Genomic DNA, 17669 nt, shown 5'->3' with positions numbered 1-17669 from the left:
AAGTCTGCTGCAAACATTCTTGAGAAGGGTCCACTCTGTGGGGATGACCTGACCCTTCCGGCTGAGGTGATCTGCCATGACATTCATACCGCCCTGAATGAACCTTGTTACCAGTTAGCTTTCGATCTTTAGACCAGATGAGTAGGTCCCTTGCGATCTAGAACAACTTCCACGAAAGAGTCCCTCCCTGCTTGAAGATGTAAGCCAGGGCTGTGGTGTTGTCAGTGTCCACCTCCACCACTTTGTTAAGCTGGAGGGACTTGAAGTTTATCAAGGCCAGAATAACCGCCAACAACTCCTTGCAATTGATGTGAAGTGTCCTTTGCTCCTGATTCCATGTTCCCGAGCATTCTTGTCCGTCCAAAGTCGCACCCCAGCCCGTGTCTGATGCGTCCGAGAGGAGACGGCGGTCGTGTTTCTGAACAGCCAAAGGTAGACTTCCTTGAGAAGAAAGCTGTTCTTACACCACGCGAGAGAAGACCTCCTCTCTTCGGAAACAGGAACTGAGACCGTCTCTAGCGTCATGTCCTTTATCCAGTGAGCAGCTAAATGATACTGAAGGGGGGGGAGGTGGAGTCTCCCTAACACGATGAACAGGGCCAGCGATGAAAGTGTCCCTGTTAGACTCATCCACTACCTGACTGAGCATCGGTTCCTTCTCAGCATGCTCTGGATGCATTCTAGGGCTTGGAAAATCCTTGGGGCCGACGGAAAAGCCCGAAAAGCTCGACTCTGAAGATCCATACCCAAGGAGACAATGGTCTGGGATGGGACGAGCTGAGACTCCTCAAAATTGACCAGGAGGCCCAGTTCCTTGGTCAGATCCATAGTCCATTTGAAAATCTCCAGACAGCGACGACTTGTGGGAGCTCTTAAAAGCCAGTCGTCTGACGGAGCCGGACACAAGATCATGGTACTGCTGCACAGTCTGTGAACTGTCAACCATGGGCAAGCGAGGAAGTACAGTGACAACCCGAATCTGTCTAGACTGTCTGGGTCGTACAGACAACTCCTTATCGGGTTGCTGAGGTTGCCGCACTGCGTCACAACAAGTCACTTCTGCTGGTTGTTGAACGTCTTCCCCGTGACACATTGACTCCGTAAACAAAAAATCCTCTAACAAGGACTAAGCTTGGACTGCATGTCTTGCAACACAGCTCAAGGTCTATGGGAGCAGGTGTGGTAACAGACGGGATTAGCGACTGAAGTGGAACCATTACCTTCCCTGGAAGCATGTTATGCTTAAATAAAAGTCCATAGGAGGCTACGCAGCTAAAGGCTCCCTCCAAATGACAGAGTCCTCAAGGGAATATCAGAAGGAGGGAGAAAAGAACTTTCTCATCTACAGGGACCATATCCTAGAAAAGCTAAGTTCTCTCAGTGAGGGTTTCACTGGTGCAAAAGCAGCAGACTAGAAGGCAACGTTATGAAACTGCTTGACAGTCTAGTGAGTTGGCAACAACCAAAGATGTGTGACTGAGAAGCATGCGGTAAGGTATGCAGAGCATGTTGTATGCAGAGTATGCTGTATGCAGAGCATGCTGTATGTAGAGCATGTTGTATGCAGAGCATGCTGAATGCAGAGCATGCTGTATGCAGAGCATGTTGTATGCAGAGCATGCTGAATGCAGAGCATGCTGTATGCAGAGCATGTTGTATGCAGAGCATGCTGTATGCAGAGCATGCTGTATGTAGAGCATGTTGTATGCAGAGCATGCTGAATGCAGAGCATGCTGTATGCAGAGCATGTTGTATGCAGAGCATGCTGTAAGCAGAGCATGCTGTATGTAGAGCATGCTGTAAGGTAAGCAGAGCGTGTGCATGGCGTTTAACATTTCTCAGAAATTCCATGACCAGTGCTAGAGTGCTTTATGCATGCTTGCATGGGGTTTTAATATCAACATAATATTTACCTTACATTCATAACTCATGATTCATATTTTTGCCATATTTTGCAATATTGTTAAAAATATATTGCAAGGAATATAAATATATTTTTATAAGTAATACAAATAACCTCCATTATCATAATGTTTGAAAATGGAGGTAAGGTATGCTGAACAGCAGAGTCAGAACGAGCTGGAACAATAGTTGTGGTTTCCTCTTCAAGACTCTGTTGAGGGAACACCTGAGGCTCAGTCTGCAAAGGCTGATCAAAGGAAGTAGCAGAAGGTAGGCGCATGGGTGGAGGAGGCTGACTCCTGGCATGAGTGGCTGAACTCAAGGGTTGCGCTTGCTGAGTGGTTGGCGGATGCGCAGTAGCAAGTTCCTGAGGAACGAGTTGAGGTTCCTGCGGTGTGAGCTGAGAGCGAAAAGGTAGTGGCTGCGCAGAACGCAGTAAAAGTCTCGCAAGTTGAGGCTCCTGAGGCGCAAGGCTAAGGTTGAGGTGCTTGCCTTGAGGAGGGTTGAGCTCGCTGCAGCGAGAGCTGAGGAGACTGACTCATGGATGGGAGAGGTTGTTGTACCTCAAGCGAGTGTTGCCTCACTGGTGGAACAGCAAGTGGAAGCGGAGGAAGAGAGGTATAAGCCTCCTGTTCCCATTGCTGAGGTTGCCTTAAGGAAGGCGGAGGGAGCTGCACACCACTGGGATCAGTAAACTCATAACGTGGCTCAACATCGTACGCCTGGCAGGCGGTACTGCGGTCAGGCGGAGCGAGCGCAGGCGGAGGCGCAACCTTCTCAGCCCGACACTCACGCATCAAGACCGAAAGTTGTGACTGCATGGACTGCAGTAGAGTCAACTTGGGGTCGGCAGACACTAAGGTCTGCTGAGGTAAAGCCTTAACAGCAGAGATCTGTTGCGGCAGAACCTTACTCCTCTTAGGCGGAGTGCATTCAACTGATGACTGAGGAGAGTCAGAGCTAACCCAATGACTGCATCCGGGTTGTTGAACTCTAACTTCGTACGTCTGGCATAGGTCTGGACTTTACGTTTAAGAGGTCTTGAGACCTGAGACCAGCGTTTTCTCCCCTAAATTTCTTCTGCAGACGAGCAAAATAAGGGCTCAATCGTCTGCGGGTGGGAGTGACGGTCTCGGTAAGACACGCCCGCAACCACCGAGGATACTTCTGTGCGCCGATCAAGGCCTGCTGAACCCTTTTGCCCTTCGACATTGCTTCTCCCCTGGGCTTGGGAGCTTGCAAGAGGTCCCGGACTGGGAGGACGACTGGCCCGCACAGAAGTACCCTCACGCACAACACTGACACACTTTGCGCTAATCACTTATCACTTTGATTTTCTGTTTGCACTTATTTCACTGAACTCGAAACTTTAAGTGGTTTGTACCTGAAACACGCAATTCTATCCTTTCTCAAAAGTTAGTAATTGCGAAAACAGAATTACAATGTAACAGAAAAATCTAATGAAAGATAAATAATTCAGTGGCTGGAAAGAGACTAAACACTAGATCACTCTAGAAACGTTTACCTTCTTCCCCTAAAGAGACTAGGGAGAAGAGCAAAAACGATAACAACGTTACTCGCTTGAATGAAACGTTTATCCTCCTCTTTCTCCCTCCGTCTCTATCTCTCTCTCTCTCTCTCTCTCGACTTAGAACCTGAGAGAAGAGCCCAATCATATATATCGTTAAAACATATTATTGTTAAAGGAAAAAACTGAAATATTTCCCAAAATGAAAAGTTCCTTTATTAGGATTAAAACCATTAAGTTAAGAAAGAATGAACAAAACGCTAGACACGGTTACTCTTACTGCAACGTGAAACCGTGAAAATTCTTTCTCTATCGTAACGATAGAGCGCAAGTTGAACGTTCTGAACGTCAACAACTGCAGAGACAAAACAAAACGTTAGTTCAACTTTGAAAACAGTACGAGACTATCAAAGAAATTCTTTCAAAGACATTAAAATAGCATATGTTAACAGGTAAAACCGAAATGACGGGCTCAATGTTAATTAACTTCGGTACCAAGAAAAGACCGCCTACTATTAGGAAGGTCGAATATAAACAAATATAAAAATTAATTTTAATAAGTTTATAATAAAAGGAAGTTAATCGAAGAGGCCTATAAGAGGCGGAGAGATATAAAATAAATCTATAACTTTTGTTAAGCAAAATTAAGAAAGAGAGTCTATACTCTCTTAGACACCAACACTTCCGTCTAAGGGAAGGGTCGGCCATTTAAAGGTGAAAGAGAGTTCATACTCTCTTCGTCACCATAATTAATCAAATTAATTCCAAAAGCTAATTAAGCTAATATAGAAGTTTCCAGTATAGCGAATAGCTGCAAATTTTAGAGAAATACTTCACCAAACCGTGAACAATACTCCAAAATCATAAGCGTATCCAAGAACGTCTTGCCGGAAGCACGACAGAGGAAAAAGTGAGGTGGCGTCAACAACAAGTACTGTAGTACCTGGCCACAGGTGGCGCTTGTGAGTACACCCCCTTCTAGTATAGTGATAGCTGGCGTATCCCTCCCGTAGAATTCTGTCGGGCAACGGAGTTGACAGCTACATGATTATCGGGTAAGTTTAATATTGAAAACTATCAAATTTCAAACTGCTTCACAATAAAAATCTATTACTGAACTTATACTTAGCCCAGTTTATATTAAAAAGCCCAGACACTTCAGTTTCATAAGAAAATGGCTGTCAGCTACTAGCCGTAAGCAAGAAAATAATGTTCCTTGAATTAGTACAATCTTTGAGTCTGTGAGCTTGTAAACTGCCAAAGAGGAATTGCTAGAGAGTAGTTATTGATTTGTAATGATTGCCGAAGCAAAATAATTCATTCGTTTAATTCCTTTCTTTCAAACCCCTTCATTTTGTATTGCTCTAATCATATGAAGAAGAGCTTACTAAAAAAAAAAGTCTCCTATGCAGAGCAACATCTATGTGGCCTAGTTAGCAATTCTAAATCTTTGGAGGCATGCAAGCTACTTGATGTAACCTGCATTGTGCACAAGACTTCATCCCTGTAACTTCTTGCAAAGCCAATGGAGTCAATCTTGTAACCTTACAAAGGTTTGTGGAAAATCATGTTCATTTATCCAAGTTTATTGTTACAAAACATCTAAATATATTGAGATGTTTGTCTAAGATTTTTCACAGTAATAACCTTAATATTGATGTGCAATTCCACTGATCTACAAAAGTAGCAGTGATGATAGCAAGAAATCAATGGCTGATACAACTGTCACCAGAAGATACTAGATAGAATAATAGAACAGCAATTTTCATATTTTTCTTTGGAGCTTTGGCCTTGAGAATGAGAGGAATTTAGGATGATGACAAGTTGTCTTGGGAGGGGGGGGGATGCCATATGTACATCCGCATTCAGGAGCAATTACTAAAAACCAAAGACCATGCGCAGAGAGAGAGAGAGAGAGAGAGAGAGAGAGAGAGAGAGAGAGAGAGAGAGAGAGAGAGAGTGTGTGTGTGTGTGTATAATTAAGTACTGTCATACCAACTATATCGAGGATAAAACCACAATAATACAAGTGTACTGTCAAAACTTTAACAAAGCTGTAAGCTATAGGTTGCTATTGACAAGCTTTTTCATTTTGGTTCCTTTCTTACCAGTCACATTTTTTTATGTTCCTATTCTGCATCAGTGGCTCAACTATCAATTATTCACAGGCTCTTAAGTCACCTTTCTGATGCTTACTTGTTGACCTTTTGCCTTCTATCACATATCTGATTGCTATAATCTTACTAGATTCCTCTCACCATGATCATTGCTCCCTGGTAGCTTCGCTCCTATTGCTTTTAATTTGCAGAATCTTCATTGTTGGAAAAGTTTCTGTGTCAATTCTATCTTAAACTGCTTGCAGGTCCACTTGAACATATTGTTTGCTTCTTGCCTACTTCTTTACCATTTGTCATCTGCCAGTTTTGAATATGAGCGTGTGAATGTTCTTCCGCATGCGTGTTAGCTGCTGTCCCTTCTAGCAGTACTGTCCCAAGTCTTGCATATTTTTTCATGAAACTACTGTACATGATTTTTTCCACCTATACTCAAAATACCACTCATGTTATCTTCCCCTCTCTTTTAAAGATATTACTACTACTTCGCACCTTATTACTTTACCAAACATCAAGATAGGTTGCATCTATGAGCACTTTTCTAACACAACTTTTGCCTCCTGCCCAGTATATCTATTTGTACCCCTCTCTTATCAACACTCCATAACTGACAATTATTAACTGTGTTGCCACTATTTCAACCTTGTTCTTGTAGCTAACCTTTCCTCAAAGGGCATTCACCTTTTGGTTGGTATTGAAATTCTGTCTTGTGTTAGGGTGGGTTGGGGACATTTGAGGATAAACTCTAGATTGGGATTTAGGTGATCAACAGATCTGTCAATGTTACTAGAAATCCTGCTTTCCAACAACTCCTTTACTATCACTGCTTTTCCTCAATGGTGCCCAAAATGATTAATAACAATTCAAAAATCCTGCTCCTTCTCAAGATCTTCTGTCTTCAGGACTAAAACTTTGCTTTTTATAAGAACCAGCCGAGACATCCTGACTGACTGTCTTCAGGACCATCAGAGGAATACGCCACAGATACCGGCTTCTCTATCGGAATTCACGGAGTAAACCGGCTCTGATGTTGTTGTAGCTGTGGAAGGGCTAGCCGACCCAAGCCAAGCAAGGACTTCTGGAAGGTACAAAGTGCCATACAATGAAGGAAGTTCGCCGACCTTTGTCAAGTCTGCGGTCTCCTTCAGGAGCCCTGGAGGAGGACAATGCCTTTTGGTGGACTGGCGCTTGGGAGCCTGAGACTCTCAAGGAGACAATCTCTTCAGCATGAGGAGATCCTCTTTGGTAGTCTGTAGAGGACAATAAGGTGAAATTGGAAGACCCACAAACTTATTGGGAAGTTCCTTAAACCCTTCAGGGAAGGGGATCGACCTGACGCTAGATGTTACAGCTGCGGAGGCCATTGGCAGAGGTGTTGGGCCACGCATACACTCGTGAAATCGGAACATAAATGGGTGAAATAGGTGCGGGATCGGCCAATTCAGGAGTGAAATCGAAATATTCATGTGTAAAAGGACGTGATTCATACACCGAAGAAACCGCTTCACAAACAATCGACGTTTAGCTAGCAGGAGAGAGCCTCGGGGGATCCTGTGGTGCTGTAGAGTGATTAACACTTGCTGGAAGCAGAGATGGAAACCTCGGAACAGAGCCAAAGCGTTGCGTGAGAGAAGAACACGTTGGTGAGCGTTGCACGGGCGAACGCTTACCTAAGACACCTCAGGCTGTGAAGGGTGGAGGGGATAGCGTAGTTGGACACTTCTCTGGACATTGTCCATCAGGAGGGCCTTGTACAATCATAGTTCATCTTGGAGAATGGGCAGCTTCGGTTTTAGAGCGCCACATGGAACTTGAACATGAGCACCTACATCGTTCTTGTGAAGAGAATCGCCTGGATCTTGATCAAGAACGGTTGGTTCGCGATCGTGACCGTTCTGCTTGTGATTGTGAGAGCCCTGCGCGTGAGTGCCTCGCTTTTGATCTTCAGTGTCTCGCTCATGATCGTGAGCACCTTGACTGCGACATGAGTGTCTTGCTCGTGAACGCGAGCGTCCAGATCATGATCTAGATCATCTAGCACGCGAACGCGAGAGTCCAGGTCATGATCTAGATCGTCTAGCTCGTGAATGAGAGCACCTAGACTGTGATGACCTGCGGTCTTTCAAGCAAGAGCTCTTAGCTCTAGATTTGGAACACCTTTGTGAAGAAGAGCGCCGAGACCATGAAGACCTGTGGTCTCTTGAGCGCGAGTGCTCTTTGAGATGATTCTCAGATCGCCGTGAATGACATCCAGAGGAGGATCGTCCAGAAGGACGAGAAGGTGGAGTGTCTTGTTCAAGCTATCGACAAGAAGGTGGAGCGCTCATCTTTCCTAATGTCCGCAGTAGGTGAGAAGTGTGCACCCAAACTGGAACCTTTCCTGTGGGGAGAAACAAGAGGCTACGGGTTAGGTGACTAAGTAGTCCCAGGATGGCTAGACAACTTGTTGTCAGCAGGAGGCCATTAGAGGGGCGAGTGAAAGCTGTGACCTTGTCCACACGTGGATGGGTCAGGAGAGGGCAAGAGATGGACTTCGTAGATGTCAAGGGCATCGGATGTTGAAGCCCCTGCAAAGGATCTCTCCATGCTCCACGCTGAAGGAGTTGCAGCAGCGCTGCCTTTGAAGGGGGAGCAGAAACCCCCAGAGATGGCCAAGCCTGCAACACATCTGCAAGAGAAAATGGGTGGAGGTGGAGGTGAAGCTGCTCCTCTAGGGGAAGCATCAACCCCCCGGTACCACAAGGTTGCCAGGAAGTTAAGGGGTCTGCGCTCCTACCCGAATGGCCCCAGAAGAAGGCAAATGAGGAGGAGCTTTGGAGAGAGATCCAGGGGTGCGTGAAAAAGAAGCACTAGGTCTTTTCACACAAGAGGAGGACCCTGGGGGAGAAAAATTTCACTTGGCCTTCTTCCTGCGAGGCCCAAATTTCTCCCACAAGGAGGCAGATACCTCCCGACACTCGTCACAGGGCGAACCCGGCTCACAGTGATGTCCCCAGCAGGTCGATCTCAGAGAGTGAGGATCAGTATCAACCGCCGACATGAAGGTACCGCAAGGGCAACCCTCGCGACCAGGACAGGTACGCATGGGAGCATCAGAGAGAAAACACATATACCAGCAAAAGAAAAAGGATGAGCATAGCCAATCTGCCTGTATGGCTAAGCCTTGAGGAGGAGAGAGAGGAGACGTCTGCTCTCTACCAGCCAAAAGAAAAGTGATGTAGCTCACCGAGCTGTGAGTAGATATAGGTGGATGGGTACCCCTCAGCCACCCCTTACCTACCCACTACAGTGGTTAGGTAGGGTTGTCAATTTGCATTTAAAGTCTAATGGCTACCTTCCAGCTTTGCACAAAGAATATCCACATAAATAACGGAAGGTTTGTTAGTGAAAGAACAGTGACAAATTTAGAAGGAATTTGTATTTTTCCTATCAAAAATAATTTGAGCAATAGGGCTCAACACTAAGAAGCTCTTCAGAGGAAAAACCCAGTAGCTACACTATGAAGTAAGAGGGGGAAGGGGGGGAATATCATCAGGGTGGCCTAGGCATGCGGAATGGGGCCTCTCTTTTGCATAATCAGTACTAGTCAGTCAAACTGATGAACAATTACAAAGGAATGGGCAAACTGGGATCAACTGGTTCATAATGAACAAATAAGTTTTTTATCACAATACCTGAATGACAGGGAAAATGTGTATGGCATCCATACCCTGTATCTGATGAGGTTCTAAGGCATGAGGGCATTTCATAGGCTTCAGCACTTTCACAATCCTTTCTGTCAGAGCTCTTCAAATCAAAATGAAGAAAATAAAATTATAAGTATTATAAGTATTTCAAGATCCTAATAACCATGGTTACTTAGAAAGATATTTGTAATTTCAATTAAATTTACATCCTAATAACCATGGTTACTTAGAAAGATATTTGTAATTTCAATTAAATTTACATAATTTTAAATAATTTCTGTTTAAAAACTAAAAACATTAAAAACTTTACTAATCTTATTCTATACTGTCAACATATTGAAGCTGATTGAATATAGTCCTCAGAGGGTGCACCGATGACATTAGACACTATCAAAATACCTGTATAAGGTTACACTGAAATTATAAGCTTACTGCTTCTGCACAGCAAACAAATACTTTTACATACACTCACAAAAAACCTTCAAATTCTTTAGGACAATTACTGCATTACTTACATCTTCTGACCAATTGTAAGATTTTCATTGAAGAGTAAATCAACATCTACATCAAAGTTGCATGTTTCTATGCACCAAGTCATGCCTCCAACAATCTGTAAAAGTGTTTAAAACTTTGTTTCTATTATGCATACTTAAAACATTAAAATCAATAAAGTAGCAATGAGGTAATATTACTGCAATAACACATTAGTATTATTCTTTTGAACAGTGAATTTAAACAACAAGCCCTGTAATGATTACAATTACAAGTAAAAATAATTTTGTCCAAAATCTTGAATAACCTGCAAAAGTATGATTTGCATTTGTAAATTATTCTCCATCCACACACTAAAACTTTCAGCAATAAAAATCTGGATATTTTTTTAAAATTCAGACCATAAATGAACATTGACTAATTACAGTATAATAGCTATGACAAAGAAAATTCCATCAAAGAAAATCTGCAAATATAGGAATATTTTTGTAATCAGGGCCACATCTACAACTTATTATTTGGCAACAAATTACAGGTCATCGTGTACCTTGTCAAAAGGAGACAGCCCTTTAATACGAGCCCTGAAATACCCAGCTGCAACAAGAAGTTCAATGATTTCTGAAAGTTTCAGTCCTTGATCTTCATCTTCCCGAATATCAACCTGAAAATAATCAAATCACTAAATAGTGTACACTCTATAACCACATGTCAATCTAAAAAAATCTTATATCAATAGGATTAAAAATAAATGCTCAGACATATGAATTGTAATGGAAGTAAAACCGGCATAAAATATCCAAGAATGATAAGATTAATTCACTCCATCTATCTTTCTTACAAATAAGTGAGCTATAGATTTAATAATTGCAACTGCGATTACAAACATATCAGGTCTAAACTCACTCAGGATACAGCAAAATATATACAGGTATAATCTCAGTAATCTTATAATGATGCTTGTTTGGTTGTATATATTGTTGGCAAATATAAACAATATCCCACTCGTCTTATAATCCTGTTTTCTGGGGGCAACCAACATTACTGATGTTTAAGTTGCAAGGAAATTAAGGGGATGTACTATCCCAAGATACAGCCACACAATCTGACCTAAATTTCAACGCTCTGGTTTGGGATGGATGTTTAAGTGTACTAACTGCAAACATTCCTAATATAAGGTCAATTGTCTTTGTTTTAAAAACAAAGCTATTAATAAGCTATTGTGTAACATTAACAAACAATTAAATTATGTTATGTGCCTTAGCTGTGCAATTTACTGTACATTAGGGGAAGTAATCATATTTGAAGGTACGGGTACATCAAGAAATTTTGTATTTAATACATCAAGAAATTAGCACCATGCTCATGTTCTTTACTCTGTCTCTCTGATTAAAAATTCCCCTAATTTTAGAAATGACAAATCTTTAGCCTTGGAAAAATCCTTTTCAATATTATCACTTAATCTACCAAAACTGGGACTATCAGAGTATAGGGGATAACCTTGAACTCACACCTCTAAAAAGCCTAGTAAGACCCCTAGGTTAGGGTAAGGACACAAAATCCTAGGGGAGGGTTGCGCCCACCACAAATAGGCAAGTCCCAGGTATCCTAGTTTAGGTTATGCAGGGAATCTTTGGTTAGGTCAAATCCTTGTTCGTATCCTTTATAAAACGTGTTTTTAAGGCCATATATTGTTCTATTAGGCTTTAAAACTTGAAAAATACGGATTTCAAAGAAATATTGTCATCAAAGTTGTCCAGAACGCGATTAAAAAAAAACCCAAGAACACCTATTATCTCTGAAAGGATCATTAGGTTACTCATGCAATTTTACCTTCCCACTTTTAAGGCACGGTTTCATTCAAATTGTAAGGGTTTTAAGGAAATATGGGGTGCATGTATAATAGCGGCCACCTGTATGTATTATTATGACTAACTTAGAATACGGTAGTGTAAAGGGGGGGAGTCGCAAATCCGTTAGGTACGTAGGTAAGGACACGGCTTGTAGGTTAGGTTAGGGGGAAAGTTTAGGTTAGTTAACGTCCATTTATATTCAACACACGAGAAACTGGCTGCTGTTACACAAAGGCTACGGAAATATGAACTAAAATAAAGTAGCCAAACTTAACCTGATCTATATCACCGTGTCCTTACCAAATGGAGGTGGCCAGCCCTTGTCTACCCATATTCCTTGCCCTAAGCTAACAGATATAAAATAGTAATGACATTTATATGAAAACAGCGTTTCTGGGAAACTTATATGAAAGAATCTCGATTGGTAAGAATAGGACTGTGTAAATAAAGTACCTATATAGTAGTATCTTATGAATAGTGCGGGACAGATAGTCTACACTAGGTTAAGAACACTTACCTGGCCTTCTCGTGCACTACTGGAGCGAGGTTTTGTAAGAGATTGACTCATTCTATAATCTTTTTACTTTTTTTAGCGTGTTACTCTAGTCAGTGGAATGTAGAATTTAAACTCATGGTCATAGAGAACGCTAATTTTGGTTATCCCATCAAACAGCGATCAGCTGATTCACGATCGTAACCTCCCACCAGTGTTTGTTTACATTCTGGACATGACAGGATTGCCTGATTATTTCGACTGGATTATCGTACATGAGTCTTAATATTATCGTTTTTTTTTTTCAACCAAAATTATCGTACACAATTTCAATATAATTATCAAGGAGTTACATGATTGACTTACTTCAAAATACTTTAGTATAATTGTTTAATTAAACACACACACGTATATGTATATACCTAAGGTAGGTATCGTGCATCGTACGGGACCTAAAACAATCGTACACGTACGATAATTATCGTAAGACTAGCACCCCTGCGTTATGTCGGCACTTCGGTTCGGACTCGAAACCAAATGTTTGATAATAGGTAAAATTGTTAACGTAATCTCGAATTTCTTAAATTTGTCCAAAAATTCTAGCCAATTTCTACATAATATACAAGCTTTGATAGTTATGTGTTTTGGGAGAAGTTCGTAAAAGACAATTCACCTCCAATGCAAGGATTCAGACAAAAATTACGTACTGAAATGTATTTCTCAAACTGGATTTTTAAAGAATATATGATTGAGAGTTATTATTATTATTATTATTATTATTATTATTATTATTATTATTATTATTATTATTATTACAAACTAAGCTATAACCATAGTTGGAAATGCAAGATGTTATGCCCAAGGATTCAAAGGTGGTAATAAATAGTTATAATAAAATATACAAGATCAGTAACAAGATTATATTAGATCTTTCATATATAAAATATAAAAATAAAAAAAAAACAAGAGAAAGAGAAATGGGTTAGAACAGCGTGCCCGCATGTGCCCTCAAGAAAGAGAACTTTAATTCAAGAAAGTGGAAGGCCATAGTACAGAGGCTATGGCACTACCCAAAACTAGAGAACAATGGTTTGATTATGGAGTGTCCTCCTAGAAGAGCTGCTTACCATAGCTAGTCTCTTCTACTCTAACCAAGAGGAACTTAGCCTCTGAAGAATTAGAGTACTGTAGTTAACCCCTTGACAAAAGAAGAATGAGTTGTTTAGTAATCTCAGGGATGTCGAGTGTATGAGGACAGAGTAGAATGTGGAAAAAAAATTAAGAATAGGCCAGATTATTCGATGTATGTGTAGGCACAGACAAAATGAGCCGTAACCAGAGAGAATGATCAAATGTAGTACTGTCTGCCCAATCAAAGGACCCAATAATCCATTAAGGGTTGTATCTCAACGAATGGCGGGTGCCCTAGCCAACCAACTACCTCTAAATTGTCGGGTAGTGTAACTTCAAGTGTAAAATCTAAGAGAATACAGTTCAAAGTTCCAAAGCGTAATGCTACGTAAAGACAGGTTTAGCTACTTCACTTGTACATTTTATGATAACTAGATAGTAACATCTCATTATAGCTTTTCCATGCTGATTAGCTCTGTCCATATATCTGATACTCTACCAAAATAATTTGCACAAGCTCATTTTAGGTTAAGAGCTCTGGTTAATTCGTCCGCTATTGCAGTGCTCTACGTTTTAAACTTTATATTAAGTTCATACTGGATGTTTTTTTCTATCAATAGACGCATGTGAAGACTGTTTTGTTTTACTCTCGGAACTTTAACACACACACACACACACACACACATATATATATATATATATATATTTATATATGTATATATATATATACATTTATATATATATATATATATATATTTATATATATATATATATATATATATCGATATATCTATCTATATATATATATATATATATCGATATATCTATCTATCTATATATATATATATATATATGTGTGTGTGTGTGTGTATATATATATATATATATGTATATATATATATATATATATCTTTAAAAATGGGCTATTAGCAACATAATTCTTTCTCCCTTATTCAATTATCAATATGCTATTCTTCTACCATTGAAAATCACGTTACTCTGGCAAAATTAACATTTTACACTGTGATCTAGTTCATTTTCAAACACTAGGTTCGTCCAAATGCATACTGTATCTACGAAGAGAGAGAGAGAGAGAGAGAGAGAGAGAGAGAGAGAGAGAGTTGGGCACATTTAGTATTAGTTAATCTGAATGAAATTCCCAAGCAAAATACCAATGACGTAAAATGAGATAAGTTTCCAGTTGGATAAGAATACATCGCCTCAGATTTTCCCTTCTCAAACTCAATTGCATCTTCCTGGTTCCTGGTTCCTTGTTGCTCACTCCGCAAAATAAGTTTGCGGGCACTCTATCTCTTTATAGGTAGGTGCAAAGCTTCTAAGCCTATTCTTATTGTTATCAAGTTTATATCACCTGTACCTTAAATAAATTAATATCATAATGAGATTCTCAATCTTTACTTTTATTCCCTTCTACCTTGAAATTAGATAGGATAACACCTTTCTATCATCAGTTTTGGCAACCTATTGTGGTCAGTTTGGACTTCTTAAATTCTTCTTTGGATGTGCAGTTCAACTCAGTTGTTGGGCGGAGGGATTCGCCTTTCCATCGGCACCTCCTTGGTTTTCTTCTTTATTCCCATTCTTTTATTTTCTTCTCTCTTTTTTTCCACATCTGATAAATATATTCTTTTCTTTTCTCTATTCCTTCTTTCTTAAACAGCACGTTTCCTATTATCTTCTTCTTTTCTTCTTCGTATAGCTGCTGTAATTCTATTATGAGTCCATAAGAGAATGTCTATTTTCATAGAAGATCAGGTAAGGAATGATACCACTTTAAACTCTTAATTAACAAGTGGAAAGGGTTATAAGAAAAAATCATCATCGATATCACCGACTGCGTAGCCATATTTCACAAACTTAGTGGAGTGAGCTTTTGTAACGGTTATCAGTTGCAAAGATAAAGTGTTATCTTCGGATAATGTGAGTTATGGCGTTTCTTCCGTCAGTGGAAGTTATCGAAAGCGGTCGAATTTTTCTGTCGTCTTCTGATGCGAAAACGACAACTATAAAAGAAGTTTTTTTTTTTTTTGGCATACTGCAGCAGTGTTTGTGCTTGTCTTTCAGTGCTGTGGACTGAATGGTGATAAGATTTCTTAGATATTCAATTATACATTTTTAAACCCGATCAGTAATATTGGATGGGATTTAAGCACATATCAACTTGTTGAGTGTTGAAGTACTGTTTATACCGTGATAATAAAAACTATAGATATAAAAAAAGGTCAATATAGAAAAACGCAGTAAACTTTATACGATAGAAATAAAAAACGACAAAAAACAGAAGATACGTCGTTTATTAGTGGCGTCATCTTGAGTTTGCTGTCTGAACCACATCATAAAGGTAAGTGAAGCTTTAAATAATTTCAACGCTTTCAAAATCAGACCAAACCCCGGCCAATAAAAAAAAAAAAGAGGGTCTTAAAGGTAACCATTAACACATTTCAAGACTGAGGAAAATGGTTTCATTTTATTAAAACCAAAATACACACGCCTGCTAAACATATCTATACAGTAGCCTCTTCACATAGCTTGTTAAACTTATTTACTTTTAGCTAATACATACATACATATATCAAGGCACTTCTCCCAATTTTGGGGGGTAGCCGACATCAAACAAATGAAACAGAAAAGGGGACCTCTCCTCTCTACATTCCTCCCAGCCTGACAAGGGACTCAACCGAGTTCGGCTGGTACTGCCCCCGTTATATATATGTATATATGTATACACACACACACACACACACATATATATATATATATATATATATCTCACCCACTCAGTTCTCCCAGTCCCTCTATTAGAGGGGACGGGAGTAGTCATACCCTAGTGAGAGGTGGGTGCGTGTGCGCATATCTATCTATATATTTACCCTTAATTTTTGACGGGTTACGTACACTAGTGTATATATAAAAGTGTAATTATAGTGTATATAATATATATATATATATATATATATATAATAAAGTATTTGTGTGCTTAGTATTAGATAACCTTATCTGTTATTGTTGGTGAAGCCTAATCCGTATTTGATTAAAGGTCAGCTAATATATTTGATCTTTCGAAATTGGTATTTGCATCCGGAGGGGAAACTAACAATATGTTATTTGCACACGATAGTTAAGGTACGAGTTACCATATACTATCAGTCAGAAGAGCCTAGATAGCATTTCCTTCTCTTTTCTCTTCTGTTAATTACATGCTTAACCGTATACCTCAAAAAGACTGTTTGTCAAGGAATGGCCTTAGATTCATGAAGTGGCTACAGACTTGCAACAGTACTACAACCAGCATAGAAGACTGACTAGAGAGAAGAGAGAATTGGAAGAAACAATTAAAATGCTATCAAGAAACAAATTTAAATTTCTGAGTCTACTAAATATTCAATATTCGTTACCTTACAAGATGTGAGAGATTTGAAGAAGAAGAAAGCAAATGTTCTCGGTAACCTTTACGAAGTACGGACGTGGAAAAATAAATATTTCAGTTGACAAACACAGTGTGATTGAAATTACATCTCTTGCAACTAATGAAATGATTGGCATGTGATTGAAATTACACCTCTTGCAACTAATGAAATGATTGGCATGTGATTGAAATTACACCTCTTGCAACTAATGAAATGATTGGCATGTGATTGAAATTACACCTCTTGCAACTAATGAAATGATTGGCATGTGATTGAAATTACATCTCTTGCAACTAATGAAATGATTGGCATGTGATTGAAATTACATCTCTTGCAACTAATGAAATGATTGGCATGTGATTGAAATTACATCTCCTGCAATTAATGAAATGATTAGCTTGCATAGAAAAATTCCAGAATTTATTTGCGTTAATGGTATTTACAAAGTGAATAAGTCCAATTTTCTACTTTTACTTAATACTTGCGCAAGATAATTTGGATAGAAGAAGATCCATATTCTTTGCTTTTGAAAGAAGAGAGACAAGTGAAATTATCCAAAATGTTCTTCAAAAGTTTTGTGACATGATGGAAGGCGTTAGCCATACGAAAACAGTAATGCTAAATAAAGATCAAAGAAAATGTTAGTAAAAAGAATAATTTTGTCTTCCTAAACCACAAGTGTACGCAAAAACTGAAACAATACTCAATGCCCAATACCATGCATTTAGAATGTTTATTAGCTCCTGGGGAGAAAAAAAAAGTAGGCTTGTGTTTTCCTTTTCAAAAAGTTTTTAGTAAGTCCACAACAGATTTAGAAGCATTGTTTACAACTAGGATTCAAAACATAACTTCATCACCAAATAATGACTAGGATCGTCAGAGAAAGCACTGGATCTCTCTCTCTCTCTCTCTCTCTCTCTCTCTCTCTCTCTCTCTCAACAAATGTGAAAAGTTATAGTTCATCTCCCGGTTATCAAGTGTCGAAGTTGATCAAAAGAATACAAAAAACAATATGGCGATTTCATTCAAGTTCTCAAAAATGGAA

The 17669-nt window shown here is 39.6% G+C and overlaps 2 protein-coding genes across 3 annotated transcripts in view; one reads left to right on the top strand and one right to left on the bottom strand.

Moving 5' to 3' along the window:
• Positions 1 to 17669, bottom strand: part of LOC137629629 (coiled-coil domain-containing protein 93-like) — a 103189-nt gene that overhangs the window by 60712 nt on the left and 24808 nt on the right. Inside the window, exons 1-4 of one of the 2 annotated variants that reach the window (XM_068361142.1) lie at positions 12090 to 12304; positions 10270 to 10383; positions 9746 to 9840; positions 9219 to 9330 (exon numbers count right to left, since the gene is read on the bottom strand). In XM_068361142.1, coding sequence (XP_068217243.1) covers positions 9219 to 9330; positions 9746 to 9840; positions 10270 to 10383; positions 12090 to 12140 — 372 coding nt within the window. In that variant the 5' untranslated portion in view covers positions 12141 to 12304. Of the gene's footprint in view, positions 1 to 9218; positions 9331 to 9745; positions 9841 to 10269; positions 10384 to 12089; positions 12305 to 17669 lie in introns of those variants that run through there. The other variant, XM_068361143.1, reaches the window with a different exon arrangement.
• The window catches only part of LOC137629628 (uncharacterized), a 53975-nt gene continuing 51474 nt past the window's right edge, over positions 15169 to 17669 (top strand). The window contains exon 1 of the mRNA XM_068361141.1: positions 15169 to 15558. The gene's annotated coding sequence lies outside the window, so the exon portion shown is untranslated. The remainder of the gene's footprint in view (positions 15559 to 17669) is intronic.

Source organism: Palaemon carinicauda, chromosome 37 (genome assembly GCF_036898095.1).
Source record: "Palaemon carinicauda isolate YSFRI2023 chromosome 37, ASM3689809v2, whole genome shotgun sequence".
In the NCBI taxonomy this organism is placed as follows: Eukaryota; Metazoa; Arthropoda; class Malacostraca; order Decapoda; family Palaemonidae; genus Palaemon; species Palaemon carinicauda.
Note: the sequence above shows the minus strand (reverse complement) of the source record. Positions and strands in the feature narration are given on the sequence as shown.